Source organism: Melanotaenia boesemani, chromosome 13, assembly GCF_017639745.1.
Source record: "Melanotaenia boesemani isolate fMelBoe1 chromosome 13, fMelBoe1.pri, whole genome shotgun sequence".
NCBI classification, from domain to species: Eukaryota; Metazoa; Chordata; class Actinopteri; order Atheriniformes; family Melanotaeniidae; genus Melanotaenia; species Melanotaenia boesemani.
Genome location: NC_055694.1, coordinates 3848450 through 3865583, shown reverse-complemented (window position 1 = coordinate 3865583; position 17134 = coordinate 3848450). Strand labels below are relative to the sequence as shown.

The 17134-nt window shown below is 39.9% G+C and overlaps 1 protein-coding gene across 2 annotated transcripts in view; it reads right to left on the bottom strand.

Moving 5' to 3' along the window:
* lama5 (laminin, alpha 5) overlaps positions 1 to 17134 on the bottom strand; it is a 110281-nt gene that overhangs the window by 69017 nt on the left and 24130 nt on the right. For both annotated transcript variants that reach the window (XM_042002918.1, XM_042002919.1), the window contains exons 3-6: positions 7090 to 7207; positions 5214 to 5332; positions 3677 to 3847; positions 2811 to 2908 (exon numbers count right to left, since the gene is read on the bottom strand). In XM_042002918.1, the coding sequence (XP_041858852.1) occupies positions 2811 to 2908; positions 3677 to 3847; positions 5214 to 5332; positions 7090 to 7207 (506 nt within the window). The remainder of the gene's footprint in view (positions 1 to 2810; positions 2909 to 3676; positions 3848 to 5213; positions 5333 to 7089; positions 7208 to 17134) is intronic.

Below are 17134 nucleotides of genomic sequence, written 5' to 3'. Positions count from 1 at the left end.
GTGTAAGCATTGGTGATGATATGAAAGAGAAACTAGAATATTTTGAGATGGCTGCTTTACTTTGTTGTGTAAAGGTGTGTTTTATTTTATTATGCATATATTATTTTTATTATGTAAAGCACTTTGTGCTGCTTTTAGGCATGAAAAGGGCTTTATAAATAAAACTTGATTTGATCAAGCTGCATGGAGACTTTACATAATACAAAGTCGTTGACAGACTTAAAGCTGGGTTTTAGTCAAATGTTGAGTATTTTGCATCATTTCATAAGCTGCCATTATTTACTTGATTAAATGTCAGTTTTTGCCCTCTTTGTCTTTCCCCTGAAGGCTCACATGTTCTAACAAACCTTGTATCTGATTTGCATCACAGGTATGCAAGTAGATGTCAATCAGAGAGGAAAACAGTACTGGCACAGAATGAAACCACAGGCAGGGGTAATTTTAACTCTTCTACTTCACATCAGAATCATAGTTTGAGGTTCCAGGTTTTCTAATCTGCTTCTTGAATGTGTGATAAAAGCGTGTGACAGTGTTGGGATGCGTGTTGGAACAGGTAGATGTCATTAAATCACCATAACAGCGTCAATCATTTAAATAAGCTGCTGTGTTCTCTCATCTTTGTATAGCTGGCACAAACACACACAAACAAAAACAAAAACAGGCCAGAAATCCAGACACAAGGATGCCACAAGTCTCTGAGTCAAGACCGTTGCCCTGAGTGTCGGATTTCTGTATGCAACAGTTGGGACGCTGTGTGATATCTAAATAAAAACAGAATACAATGAATTATACATCTGCACATTTTATATAAACAACATATCAGATGTTGAAAACGAGACATTTTATCATTTCATCGAAAATATGAGCTGATAGTGAATCTGATGGCAGCAACACGTCTGTAAAAAGTTGGAACAGGAGCAACAAGGCTGGAAAAGTAACTGGTACAAATAGAAAAAAAACAACAGGAGGCGGATTTGACAGCTAATCAGGTTAACTGGCAACAGGTCAGTAACATCAGTTCACCAATCTGAGACAAACCGGCTCTAAAATTATTGGAACACAGTCAGAAAATGTTTCCTCATCTTTAAATTGCAACAACTTTGAATATCTCCCCATTTACAGTTGATAACATATTTAAAATATTCTCAAAGCTCTATCATCAGAAACACTGCTGCTCATTTAACCAAGCAATTGTCTCAAATTTGCCACAAACCAGTTCTTGTGCAAAACTTGTTTCTTTTAATTGAATTAATTTTATTGATTCAACAGTGTTTATGTATTAATTTCTATTTAATTGATTTATAGTTTATCTTGATTTATTTACTGTTATTAATCTATTTAGTACATTTATTCATTTTCTATCCCAACAATTAACAGGTGAGATGCTGAACCACATCCTGCATCCATCACAGCAGCATGGCTTCACAGGAGAAGAGTCCGGCTGCTGAACTGGCCTGCCTGCAGTCCAGACCTTCCACCAGTACACAACATCTGGAGCATCATGGAAGCAGAAATCCAGCAACCAGGTCCAGGACTGTAGAGCAGCTAGAATCCTGCATCAGACCAGAATGGGACAACATTCCTCTCCTAAAACTCCAGCAACTGGTCTCCTCACTTCCCAGATGTTTACACACAGATGTTAGAAGAAGAGGGAATGCTTCACCATGTTGAACATCGCTACTTTTTACACTGCGCTGAACATCACCCTGGAACTACTTTTTACACCGTGCTGAACATCACCCTGGAACTACTTTTTACACCATGCTGAACATCACCCTGGAACTACTTTTTACACCGTGCTGAACATCACCCTGGAACTACTTTTTACACCGTGCTGAACATCACCCTGGAACTACTTTTTACACCATGCTGAACATCACCCTGGAACTACTTTTTACACCGTGCTGAACATCACCCTGGAACTACTTTTTACACCATGCTGAACATCACCCTGGAACTACTTTTTACACCGTGCTGAACATCACCCTGGAACTACTTTTTACACCGTGCTGAACATTGCCCTGGAACTACTTTTTACACCATGTTGAACATCACCCTGGAACTACTTTTTACACCATGCTGAACATCACCCTGGAACTGCTTTTTACACCATGCTGAACATCATCCTGGAACTACTTTTTACACCGTGCTGAACATCACCCTGGAACTACTTTTTACACCGTGCTGAACATTGCCCTGGAACTACTTTTTACACCATGCTGAACATCACCCTGGAACTACTTTTTACACCGTGCTGAACATCACCCTGGAACTACTTTTTACACCATGCTGAACATCACCCTGGAACTACTTTTTACACCATGTTGAACATCACCCTGGAACTACTTTTTACACCATGCTGAACATCACCCTGGAACTACTTTTTACACCGTGCTGAACATCACCCTGGAACTACTTTTTACACCGTGCTGAACATTGCCCTGGAACTACTTTTTACACCGTGCTGAACATCACCCTGGAACTACTTTTTACACCGTGCTGAACATCACCCTGGAACTACTTTTTACACTGTGCTAAACATCACCCTGGAACTACTTTTTACAGACGTGTTGCTGCCATCAGATTCACTATCAGCTCATAGTTTCCATAAGACAGGTAAAATGTCTCAGTTTCAACATCTGATATGTTGTTTATGTTCTACTGGGACTAAAATATGTGTTGACGAGATTTATAAATCATTGCATTTGGTTTTTATTTACAAACACAGTGTCCCAATTTTTGGGAAATTGGGGTTGTATACTGTTCATTTTATAGCTTTTTTTTAAATTGGTAAAGAATTTGTGCCTTACTTGTAAGGGTTGTTAGGGTCCTTGGCGTTGCAGGCTTCAGCATGTCCATTACACACACAGCGTCCTCCAATACTGATGTCTTTGATACTGTAGTAATACTGCAGAAAATCAGCAGCACACACGTTGTCATCATCAGTATGTTTTGAATTGTGTGAGAAACAGTGTACTCTCTTTAAACACGGCACAAAGCTCAAAATAAGCCTTACTCCAAAGCCTTCTACCACCTGCTCTTGTCTTTAGACAGCGGTAAATGTGCCATTTTAATTCTCTAACATCTTAATGGAGCTTTTAATACAGTTGACAATCATCCTTCTAAATAATCTTAAATATCAAGTTGGCATTCAGGGAGGAGTCTTACAGTGGTTTAGGTTAGATTAAATTAAATATCTCTGTTAAAATAGAATGTTTGTCCTCCACTGCAGCTCCAGTCATGAACGGAGATCCACAAGAATAAGTTAATTTTGAAACCAATTTCATTTTCACTTTATCTGCTAAGATACTCTTAGAAACATTATTTCTATTGAGCCGACTTGCTTATTTCAGAAATACTGTGTCATTTTGGAAAAGGGAGAACGAACTTGACTGAAATTCATGGAGTGATCTTTTACTGTGTTAAACTTGCAAGATGTTCATATTCACGATGGAAATACACTCGATACACAATGGGACAACATTCCCGTCCTAAAACACTCATATTAGTGAGTTCGCAAACTCTCTAATATTCAAAAAGCCAAGATTCAGTAAAACCTGCTAAAATATAAAGAGCAGTTTTTTCTTGCAGCTACAAACAACAAAAACTGTTTTAGTGTTTTAGTCAGACATCTGAGAAGAAATCAGGACTAAGTTTGCACAGGGTGATTCCTCACCCTGCGGGTGACGGTGGGGTCACGGAGCGCCTTGCCCATCAGGTGTCCCAGCAGCGTGTTTGTTCTCAGGAAGCGGAGCCGGATGTTGGTGGCCTTGGTGAAGTCCCTCAGCACTGGTGAGTAGGAGAAGTTCATGGCCCCGGGACGACCATTCACCAGTGACACTACAATCTGGGAGAGAAGGACAGGAGAGCAAAACCATCAAGTAACAAGCACGGAATGAAATACCACCATTACTGACAACCCTCACTTATCAGACCCCCCTCTGTGGAAACAGCTTCCAGTTTGGCTTCAGGAAGCAGACACCCTCTCTACCTTTAATATCAGGCTTCAAACTTTCCTTTTTCTTAAACTTCATGGTTAGGACTAGCTCGGTGACTCGTTTTTATCCTTTTAGTTTTACTGTGAATCCGGCAGCCATTGTGTATGTGTTGCACTACGGTGGCCCACAGTTTATGATAAGGGTTTCTCATCTGAAGATCTCAAAGTTATTCTGTTTTCAGATTAGTTAGATATCAGAGCATTAATGTAAACTATGATTCATCTGACAGAAGCTGCTTTTATTAGCTGACAATCCACACTGGAATATAAAACATAAATCTCATAAGTTATTAAAAGCTGGTAAAGAAATGGCTTCAAACTTTTGCAAAGGCTGTTAATTTTTTATATTGTTAGATATGTAACATAGTTCTGTTATTGCTTGTCTTTAGACTGCAGGACACCGTGTACGTGATCTGTCTGTGTTACCGACTGAATGACTTTTACTTTCCAGTCACAACGTTGCCATAAAAACGTCACAATATCTCCCAAATTATTCATTTGCGCTCAGCAACACTGCAGCCCCTCTCCTCTTAGTTCGTTAGCATTAACTAGCACAACAAACAAAGATTTCATGGTTTTCTTAGCTAGGTCATTTTTTCTATTTATTGGTTTACATGAACACAGTTATTATAAACTGGACTAATGTGAATCATATAATGGATTTGTTTTAATTGGATTATAAGTGGACTACAAAGAAATTGACCTGTTCTTTAGAAGTGTCTCAAGATGATTTTGTTGTGAATTAGCTGTATAAATAAAGAGGAATAATACTAAATTAAATAATGTGACACATTCCCAACACTAAGCTATTATTTTTAAAGAGCACATGTATAATCCACATGAAACAGATCCAGGTCCAGTCCAGCATCACTTTTCCTTCTCCAACACACAAAATGTCCCAAATTACCATACATGTTGATCTGTCCAAACCAGGGGGGTCCTCGAGGGCCACAATCCTGCAGGTTCTCGATGTGTCCCTGCTCCAAAACCACCTGACTCAAATTACTGAGTCATTGTGCAAAACGTAATAGGCTGTTGGATCTATTTAGTTTGAGTCAGGTGTGTTAAAGCAGGAAACACTGAAAACTTGCAGGACAGCAGCCCTCGAGGACCGACTTTGGACACTCCTGGTCCAAACCTAAACACTCAAGAAGGATGAAAACAGGCAACAAAATCTTACTTCTGAATAATCGTACAGTCACATACACAAACTCACCTCTCCGTTTTCAAGGGGAACTATGCGGGAGTATTCGGTGGTGCAGATGACATCGTTGTCATAGTTGATTCTCTCAATGGTCCTTTGTCCAAAATACTCAATACAGTCGCTCTTATGTGCTGCACACACACACACAAGGGAGAAGAAAAGCTTATAATGAAAACAGGGTTGTGTTTCTTTATGCTAAACCTGAAGAGCATTCCCCATTTTCAGCCATTTTTCTTGCTCCGAGGCAGAAAGGCACCATCCCGCACTGAAGGAGTCAAAGATGGATTTGCAGGCATGGATGTCAAAGGATGCTTTTTAAATTGTTTTCATATTCGTTTCCATATTTTGAATTTTAGGATGACTGTAGGGATTTTTATTAGTTGGTAGAAGAGAGCATGAATGTGCACTGGTGCTATTTGGTCCCCTTTAAACAAACCCAAGTTCACTTCCACAGGTCATATGGTTCGTTTGGAGCAGTGTGAATGTGCATTCATACTTTGGTATGGACCAAAGAAGCTCTGGTCCACTTGAAAACCAGAGGTCTTAGTTTATAAGGATAAGTTGACATAGCAGGTCTTAATGCTCAGTTTTTCACATGGTTGTTCACATTATCATTTAATGTGACCATTATCAGACTCCAGTATGAACCATCTACGGCCCTAAAGTGACCTGCATGTGCAGAGGAAGACATGACGTGACACGCAGCATGCTGTTAGCGTGTGCGTATCAGTTGTTAAGGTACATTAATTCTTGCAGCCTTCCGCCTCCTCCGGCACAGAATTTTACCTCTGTCTGACTTCAGTGACGCAAAAGTCAGATGAAATGGGACTGAGGTCGCTTTGAAAAAGATCCAATATGTATTCGATTTAGCATGACATGTGGAAGTGGCCTAGGTTGGATTAATAAGAAAAAAAATATTTATGCTGTTCAGACTAATAAAAAGGTCGAATATCGGTCACATATGGACAATAAAGTCAGGTTTGAGCCACTTTTGCCTATATCTGTAAACAGGGTTCACTTGTAAGTGAACCCTGGTGCGGTTCATTTGCAGTGACCTGTTGTTGTAACTGGCTGACATTGTTCAAGCAGTTAAGTTCATGAATGAATGAATGAATGAAAAATACTTTATTAATCCCAAAGGGAAATTCAATAGTGAAAGCAGAGCCAACCAAAAGAGTTTCGCAGAATTCTTCGCCCAATCAAATTCAGTCCTCTGGACTACTGCCCTAATGCACCCTAAAACTACTTCTAATGCAAAATGTAAGCAGTCCTCCTGCTTTAGATCCAACTATCTGCACAATATCACTAATTCATCAAGCCAGAGCAACGTATTATAAAGGTTTGCTGCATAATAATACTTTAGGAAGTCTCTTAAGGTGTAGCCTCCATTTATTTGGAACTTTCATAATCCCGAGAGACTTAAAGTTCCATATGAAATCCAAAAGCAATGAATCAAGACTTTTGAAAAAAGTAATTGTTAGTAGTATAGCTATATTTTGAAATTTGAAATTGGATTTTGTAGGAGAACACACACTAGTGCAGGACATGCATTTAGACCCAAAGCCATCTGCTTCCCCCTCGTTTGCTCTTTTGATCAGGTTAACTCCAAGCTGTGACCTGCTGGCAGGCATTCCAGGAATCCCCCCCCTCAACCAATCATGTGGCAGGTTTGTGATGTAATCTCTACCCCCCTTCCAGCTGCTTGTCCTCAGGGATGCTGTTTAGCACCAAGATTAGAGATGGAATCAAACCCAACCCTGAAGGAAGTTATGAAAGGGTGAAGTGATGCTGGTGGAATCTGACTTGGTTGGGACTTTATATTCCACATTTGGAGTTAAACCAGTGTACACTCTGTGATGTACCTGTTTGGAGGTGTGCTTATACTTACAGGCAAAGTATTGCCAGGGTTGGTAGGTCTGCCCGGAGTCAGTAGATCTCTCCAAAACCCAAAGGTCCGGACGGGGAGAGTTTGCAAATTTTATTAACACATAGGCCACATGGAAGAGCTGCAGAGACACAGAAGGAAAACAATCGGCATGAAAACAAATATAATAAAGAACTAGCCCTAAAAGACATAATCTGTGGGTTAAAACGTAAGAAAAAGAAGAGGAACTGGGAAAGGAGGGAGGGAATTTCAAGTGAGAATGATAAAGAGAAGCAAAAAAAAAAAGGGATTGAGGACAGGAAGGCAGTGGGGGTAAATAAAAGTGGAGACATGAGAAGTTAATCAAAAGCTGAAGTAAAAATAAATAAATAAATAAAAAAAATAGAGCCAGCTGCTGCCTCTCATATAACTAATCGAGCGTCGCGTTGACCTGAACAGCTGACCTGTAAAACGTCTCCCCTGTGAGGACACATCCCGTCAAAACCAACCACATTTCCTCTGATCTCCTGCATCCTGCAACATGTTACATTACGAGTTACTGTCTAAAACTCCTAATGAGCACCAGATGAGCCAGCATCCCATAATGAGTCCAGCTCTGCGGTTCCAGGCCATGTGCAGCCTCTCTCTTTCACTTTCCATCCCTCAATCATTTCCTGAAGGCCCTGATGCTGGTCAGACGCGATGACAAACTGCTCCCGGAGGTACAGAGAGAACGGCAGAGTAGCTCAGCTGCACCGTTCAGTCTGTCAGACCTTGAAATTTCTCCCCAGTTGAAACAGAAAACAGTGAAATAACACAATGACGCATATAATAACATTACAGCTAATCCCCATCTGCTCCTCTGCAGCTTAACAGGAGACGCAGTGCTGATAGCTGTTAGTGTTGATTTCAGCTCTACACCAATCTGCTATAAAAGTGACAAAATCTATCCAAACACCTTCCCCTGCACACATGCAAGATTAAATATAGATCTATTTAAATCTAAAGCAAATATTTATATTTTCTTTGCTGTGCTCTCAGTTATATGATTAACGTGAAATTCTTATTTTTGGCTTTCCAGCTCACACCTATTTAGCTATACCGACACTATAAATTACAATTTACTACATATGCTTGAGCTGTAGGTCATATCTATTTGTGCATAGTATTTCAATTTAAAATTTATTTTTCAATTTCAATTTAAAATTTATTTATAAAGCACTTTTCATACAAGAGCAGTACAAAGCGCTTTACACAATCAAACTCAAGTGAGCATCTTATAAGAGGTGTGGGAAAAGTCATTTTTTAGATGCAAACGATTCAGAATTGATGCACAAATGTTAGAAAATCTTTGTTTTAACAGCTAATTAACAATGTTGAGAAACACAAACGGTGGAACTCAACACTGCAGAAGTGCAGCGCCCAGACAGTTTATGGTGTGCACACAACAAACATGATGGCGGAGCGTGAAATCTGACCAGCATTAAAAGCTACCATGTAGAACAGGATCCTCAGCTCCGGTCCTCAAGGCCCACTGTCCTGGAGACCTTCGATGTAGCCCTGCTTCAACACACCTGACTCACATTAATGACTCAGTAGCAGACTTGTACGGAGAGCCAGTTAATTTGAATCAAGTGTGTTGCAGCAGGGACACATCTAATACCTGCAGTATAGTGGGCCTTGAGGACCAGGGTTGGGGATCACTGGTGTAGAAGTAGAATCATGTTCTATGTTTCACTCGTAGAAGGAAGAGAAACTCTTGGTTGTAGCTGCTGAGGAAGCACTGGCAACGTTTCCACTCAACTTGGAAAAAACTAAACAAATCCCAAACTCTGTTGCATCTTTTTTTGCAGAGGATCTGTATTCAGTCGTTGAGAAGCAGGGCTTTAGCACGAAATTTGTGCATTTGGGAGGCAGCATATTTAGAAGATATTTCACTGACAGCGACTCCTTCACTTTACTATTGAATCACTGAAGAGCGGGTGGGATAACTCTAACATGATTAGTTTGCACCAACAGCTGCACATTTTATGTAAACAAGAGCATTTTAATATTGATTAGAAGACTATTTTTTATGTTAATGATTCAGAATAAGCTTAACTTGGTATTGATTTACTCCAAGAATGCTGCAGCAGGAGAACCTGGTGGTGCTTTGTAATGCTGGGATACATGCTGGCATATTCAGCTTTCTTAAATACATTTTATTTGTTTTATAAATAATGTATATTGGAAGTAAATCCATCATGGGTATTAATAACTTCTCCAATTTTGAAATATCAAGACTTCACATAAGGGCAATAAAGAGGCGTCAAGATGTACTGAGAATGGTTTAATACTTGGATCTGTGCTGATGATATGAGCTGTATTAACTCTTTGAGTATGAAATGTTTATTTTACATAACAGGAAAAAGATTTTGATGTATTTCTCTATATTTTGTAGAAGTATATTTTCCATTTTTCTTAGACTGAACCTCATGTTTCTACTCTCTATTGGTCTGCTTTCTCTTTGATCATCCATCACCGGAGTTAGGCCTGTGATCTCCAGACTTCCTCTGACACCGGTGTTGACAGCAGAACCAGCACACAAACAAAGAGATCCAAACACTCAAGAACACAAAGACCTGCAAAAAGAAGAGCTACTCCGTCACTGAGTGTTGGCAGGAGGCTTTTCCAGGCTGAGGAATGAGGGAGAGGGATGATGGAGGTTTGAAGGCAGGAAGAAGGAATGTGACCTGATATCTTCCTGACTGCAAACACTCAAGATTATCCATCAATCTCCATCTGTCCATCCCATTTTATTTTTTAAACACAAAGCTTCAGAGGGGCAGAATTAAGTTAGCTAACAAGCAACAAGTCACTTCAGTTGCCTCTATCTAACCTGAAAGAGATGTAAAAGTTTTAGTGAAGGCACTGTGTATGTGAGTAAGTATGTGGGTGCTGGAGGAAGATTTAAAGGACAGGAAACACAAAGTGAGGCCTCTACCTGTCCCTAAGGGGTAAAAAGATATTGAAAGAGAAATCCAGAGGCATTCCTCCGATTCCAGGGTTAAAGCCTGACCTGTTCAGTTCGGGGCAGATCCTTTCACCCGGAGAAATTTCTAACCAAAAACACACGACTGGGCATGCAGAGGAAATCAGGTGCTCTGCATGAGTGGCTGCAGGTAGAAGGTTGTGGAAATCTAACTCATGAACATCACATAGTAGAAAAATGCTCCAATAAATCAGCCACTTTCAACACTGTTGTTTTGCTGCATGCAGCTTTCCAACTTGTATATCTATCTATAAGAAATTTCTTCTCACTAAGCAGTTTTTATTAATAAAAACTAATAAAAAGTAGTTTAATGTTAGAGCATTTCACTTATTTTAAGTGTTTCGGTCCTTAATTATCTTAATAAGGCTTATTATTACCTATAATGGGAAAATCTATGCTTGAAACTAGTATATCAATATTTAAAAGCTAATAACAAGTTTAAAATTGCTTTTTTAAAATAATCATGCCTTATTTCAAGCAAGAAAAGAAGCCTTGCATTGTATTTTCTATCAATACTAATTGATTTACTAGCAAGAAAACACAAATTTTAGGGTATTATGGGTTAATATTGGTTAGATATTTTCTCCGGTTTTAGAACATCCTTACAAGCCACATTTACACTTTCTGTTGGTAGATATTTATAGATATTTAGATACACAAATCTTTTGTACTGTTTCTCTTGTTTTTGAAACAGCGATTACACACACACACACACACACACATTTTATAATATATATATATATTTTCATATATATTCAGTATAGTGAAAGTGAAAAAACATACAAAAAATAATAATAAAACCGAAAGGTTGTAGGCAGAAGCTAGTGGCTTATAAGAGAGTAGGTGGATGTTATGTCACCAAATTACTAAGACCAAACAAAATTAACATTAATGAAAAGATTTACAACATCAGAGCAACTTTTAAAACGATTACCCACAACAAGATCTTTAGCATTTCACTTATCATGATACTTCTTGAGTTTAATGAATTCCACTGTTCATTAAACTACAGCCTGCTGTTACGCGTGTGTTGTCGGAGGTGCGGACCCACTTGCAGGCAGTCAAGGCAGGAGACAGGTCGTGCAGGTGAAAATGAGTTTATTAAACTCAAACTGAGGCGCAGGAAACACACGGTACAGTTGCATGAGCCACACACAAGGATCTGACAAAGCAAAACTGAAAACCAACAGCATTTATAGGCAGAGGGAGTAACAAGGAGCAGGTGACGTGAATGACAAATCAAACCAGAGCACATGAGGGAAAACAGAACTGGACATGACAAAAACCCAGAAACCCAAACTATAATCAGAACCTAATAAACCAAGAAACACAAAAACCCAGTAACCATGACAGAACCCTAACACCTGCTTGGATGAAATCTTCAAACTACCAATATTTAATATTGGTTAAAAAACAGAGATAGGCAAAACAAATGTTAGATTATGTTGCTGTAATCACTCTGCTATTTTCTCACATATTGCAAAAGACAGCAAACTTCTGCCGCTTCCAAATGTAAATACAAACACGTACTGTAAGTAGATCCTCAGCCATTGTTGCACAGTGCTGCAAGCTTAGCGATTCTGTAGCTAAATTCAGTGAGTATTCAGACCCTGCTATCTTAAAAAAAAAACAAAATAAAGGAACTTTTCAGGTGTTGCTGGAGACTTACAGAGACTGACATAAAAACATGTTTAGCTTTTATTCTTCTCAGTGATCAACAACTCTGCTGTGGACCCTCCGGCATCCTGAAGGAGTCACAGAAGGCCCGGTGATGGAAATAAGTACCCCTCCTGTAAAAGCATATAGCTCAGGAGGAAGAGCAGTCGTCTTCCAACCAGAAGTTCGGTGGATCAATTCCCTGAAAACATGTCGAAGTGTCCTTGGCAAGAATGGGTGAATGTGACATGTAGTGTGAAGCACTTTGAGTGGTCAAGCTGACCGGAAAACGCTGTACAAGTCTATTCACCATCGAACATTTCTTTTGGCAGGAGGACTTATTTTAACACAACAAGCAAAGGAACAAAAACTCACACTGATTAACCTTGTATCTGGTATGAGTTGAGAAACAACTAAATGATTAAAACATCTGCAAAAGAAAAAAAAAAAACTCAAAGAAAATGCTAAAGAAATCCAAAGCAGCTGTCTGTCTCCAGCTCTCAGTAGGAGATGGTCTGTTGCCTGGCATAAACACAGACACACAGATCCTACACACACACACACTTAACAAAAGGTTTTGCAACCCCCCCTTCCTCCCAGCACACACACAAACACCTCCACAGGATTTATGGATTAGTGGTGGCCTCCCAGTTCAGCCCCTGAATTGCCTGTAGACCTATCAATCATCCCACCATTACCATGGTAACTGGCAGCTAGCAACGGGACAAAGATTTGGGGGGGGGGGACACTAAAGTAGAGAATGGGAAGGATGAAGAAAAAAAAAAAAAAAACAGAAACAAAAAGTTGGATGGGAGCTTTTACGTGACGTTTCAGAGCTCTCATCACTTTAACCAAACAGCTGAGCAGAGTCACCTCTACAGCTCAGTCGATCTCATACAAAAATGAATGAGTGGTGAAAGAAAGACGTAAATGCTGCTTTGGCAGAACTCTCATTACTGCATCAGCTCCTACAGGAGAAGACAGAGTACATTACATGGCATCTATTCTACTCGCTTCAAATTCAAGAGTTTTGACTGAGACGCAATTTCCTTTTTCTACTTTCATTAATAATTCTGGCAAAAATTAACCATTGGAGGGGAAATAGTTAAAGCAACCTTTAGCTGTAGCTCAAACGGCTCTGATAGATAAGAGTCCTACACCTCTACACTAATGACATAATTCTTGTGGCTTGGCAGTAAGTCAGCTCAGGCTATAAGTGTGTAATCTGAAGAGGTTTCACCCCTGCAGCACAGCAGGATGAGCTGACACTGAATCCCTCCCAAACAGCAGTGTAGGAGCAGCATACTGCTTCTTCCAACCATTAGCTTCATTTCAAGTGATTTTATGATGGTTGATTAGATGTTTCCTCCAGTGACTCGACTCAGATCCACACTGACCCTACGACTGGTATTCCCTGTTACCTTAAATTCAGCTCTTTATAATGCTGCACTGACTGTTTGATGGTGATGCTGTCAAACTGTTTGTCTTATTTACACATGAGAAAGAACAGCTGAAATTCTTTAGAGAGAATGTTGACCCTTAGGAAATCAAACTTTAACTCCTTGAGTTGCCAAACATGTAATCGTACTGTTCGTTTAAAATAGTTTATATATTGACTATTTTTTCAAGTAAGCCAAACAAAACTTTGCCACTTTAATACCTGCAGGTACTCTTCTAGACGTACTAAACACTCATTTAAACCCACACCTGTCTGCACACCTGAACAGCCTGATGTACTTTGCTCAAGTTAACATGACTCACTTCTTATCCCACAATATGACTTTTTGGTAACTGCTATATCAGTAGTTTATAACTAAGGCTGCAGCAGGCTGTTTGGACGTGTGTGTAAACTAATGTCCACATGTCTGAGGAATGCAGGTGTGTGTGTTGGTGTGTGTCTGGCCCCAAGCTGGGTTAATAATTGTACACATTCCTTGGTGGCACCACATTCCCAGTGCCTTAGGTACCGTAACCATGGAAATAAGAAAGGACACACACAACAACAAGGCAGAGGGACGGGTGAACGAGGGATGAAGTGCAGATGGAGGGAGACACTGAGAAAACAACTGAGGTGGACAGAAAGCATAAAAAGTATGTCTCACCTCTTATGTTTTCATCTTGACTTCACAAATATTTGTCTAGAATGACGTAAATTAATCCACACAAATGTCTCTGAATTACAACATTCATCAGTTCTTTTGCTTTTCTTTATTAAAGATAATATTTCCAACTCATAAGAGCCAAAGACAGTTAAGAGAAGAAAATTTACTGGAAACTATTTCACTTTATTCATGTGTACCCACCCTGCTCACCACAGGGCCCACGTAGCCCACTCACTGGCCACGCTTGCTATACCGTGCAATTTTCTTTGTTTTTCTAATGATTAAACATGGAGATACAGTGATGCCACATTTTTATAAACCGAGAACAAGTACAAGTTCTTACATTTCAGTACTTGCTGATACCACATACCATATGAGTACTAATAAATCCCGCTACAGGTCACTGGTAAGGAGTGTGAACCAGGTAAACGACTGACGGGGTAATTGAGTGTCATATCATACGAGTCATCCTGCAGCATCCTCTAAATGAAAGCCCCTCCTCTTCCCATCAGTCTCAGTCAGATAAGATGATGAAGATCTCATGGCTGAACTCTAAGATCTGGATCAGAGCCAAATCCTAATCAAGCGATCTCTGGCTGGCAGGCAAACGTGTCTCTGTGGGGTTGTGATGATAAAAGGAGAAAAAATTCCCTAAATAAAACCAGAATGTTATTTAAGCGCAAGTAACCAAGAGAAAAATAGAATGACGTATATCAAATAAATGGAATTAACTGTGACTCTAGAGAAAACTGAACCCCTGAGGAGACGGATGATTGAGTTAAAGACAAGAAAGAAAAAGGAAAACTGCACACAAAGGGCCTCCATAAAAGGACCGTCAGGGCAGAGCTGGGCAGCGTCATCATGCTACATGTATGTGTGTGTGGATGTGTGTGAAGCTGGACAGTGTCACAGTGAGAGAGCGACAGCAACAGTTAAAGTTAAACAGCAAATTAACCACAGCAGAGAAAACAGAGAGCAGCTGACAATCAAATCGTGGCATCACCGGCCACCTCACATGGATTTTATGTGTGTACGAGAGAAGAACACACACTCATACAGCAGTGGAACAGCAACACAAACTGGGAACGCCATTTCCAGACAGTATCAGGTCGAACGTGCTGCAGCTGGTGTAGATTTAGTTTTTGGGCTTTGCACAAACAAATTTTTCCTCACAGATTTCACATTCATCACCTGCATCAGAGCCAATAGGTTCCTCGTTCACCTGTTCACACAAACATTTACATACAAGATACATTTAGACCAAGAATATTGCAATTCATGTAACTGACCAGCAGTTTAACTGGTCTTCTAACTGGTTGAAGACTTCAGTACCAGTTTAATCTAAAAGCTCCTAATGGTTCTGCAGACGCACCATGCATCTTCCAGCAGAAGTCCTGCTGTAGTTCTGCATTTCCCTGCAGTAATCCAGGATGTTGCACAGATTATTCTGCTGTTTGGGAGTGTTTGGTGAGGAAAAAAAATCATCTGCATCTGTTAGTAAATGAACAATGAGGTGAGGAAAGAGAAAGGAAGAGGATGATGAGAAGAGGAAGAGCTGCAGCTGTATATGTCAGTATGAGGATTAGTTTAAAGGACAGTTGCGAATTAATACGTCTCGGCTTAAACCTGCTTTGCAATTTACACCCAACCCACAAGCTGTATGTACAGAATAAAGTTTTCACTTGGAATAAAAAGGGGAAAATGAACTAATAACATCCAGACTTTCAGTTATCTTGTCTGAATCTGGCCAAGCGTGAATAAGAGTGTAAAAACCTAATGAACCTTTCACGGCTCTTGGTTTCCACTGTCAGTAGCTTGACAGTGTGTAACGTTTCCCTGCAGACAGATCCAGGGGTGCCAGACAAAGGAGCAGCTGCTACTATGCCCAACAGTTGCAGTAAAAAGCTGATTTACTCCTTGTACAGTGTATCAGCGTAACTCTGGAAAGACAAGCTGATGTGTGAGTGTCTTACACTCCTCCCAGAGGGCATTGGTCATTCCTCACATTCCAACTTTCAGTCTCTCTCCTGTGCTTTCCTTTCCTAATCCTCCACAAGTATGTATTCCTCTAGACCTCTATTCCTCTGTTTCTGCTGGACACTCTCAAGATCAAAACTGAAACAGTTTCAACAGCATTTAAATCCAGTGATGTCCAATGATGCAAATGACCTGATGATTGAAAAAAAGTTGGTTGGAATTATATATATATATACACACACACACATATATACATACATACAGAGAGAGAGAGCGAGAGCGAGAGAATTTTCTTCTTTTTTTTAACCATTTTTACAAAAAGTTATCAGGTGATACTGACAAAAAACAAAAAACAAAAAAAAAACAAACAAACAAACAAAAAAAAAAAAAAAAATGGGCATCCTGATGGTGCAGATTAGTCAAAGTGAAAATACTCTCAGATGAAGATAAACAAAGATTAAGTTCTCTTTTTTACTGTTTTCAAATACCAGACTTCGGACAGTTTCTTGCAGCACTCTGGTGTTGCCCTCCACCAACCCCACAAAGTTGCTGATTTAAAAAATATACAAAACTATCATGCTTTTGCTAGTCATTAATATTTGTGGATTTAAGACCTTTGCCCGCGGCTAACAGTGAGTTGCGACAGAGATAAATGCATATAGATAACCCTGAGGACAGATAAGGCTGGTCTGAAGTGGGGATTAGATAGCTACAGGCTAAAGGCCCATTTATGCCCGACACAGAAGACGAAGACGGACGGACAATTTCGTCCGTCCATCTTTGTCGGTTATGGTCATAATTTGGTTCGTTTTCCAGGAGCTAAGCTATCAGTTGCTTCATGCAGAAGACGGAGTAATACAACCAGAAATGATGGGGGCAGTGATGAGCAGAATAGCTGATATGCGACCAGTGCAATGAACAAACCAGAGAAGAAGAAGAGGATAGGGAAGGGAAAAAAAGCAGAAGAAGAATGAAGACGAGCACCACTGTAGAAACTGTGGCTGTGTCCGAATGTGCACCCTACTCTCTACATAGTGCCCTATATAGGGTCACGCCATTTTGTAGGGGTGTCCGAATGTCCAGAGAGAAAAAAGTAGGGCACTCAAAATTACCCACAATGCATCTTGAAAAGTGGTGAGCATCGATGGTCACTAGACGGGCCAATATAGACCACAATGCATTGGCGCAAGGAGGCGAAAAAATTGAGCTGCGTGAAATTACCTAAAAGCAAACAAACAAAAAATAAAATACAACATAAGGAATAAAAATATTTACAAACAACTTTGGATTGGATTTGGAATGA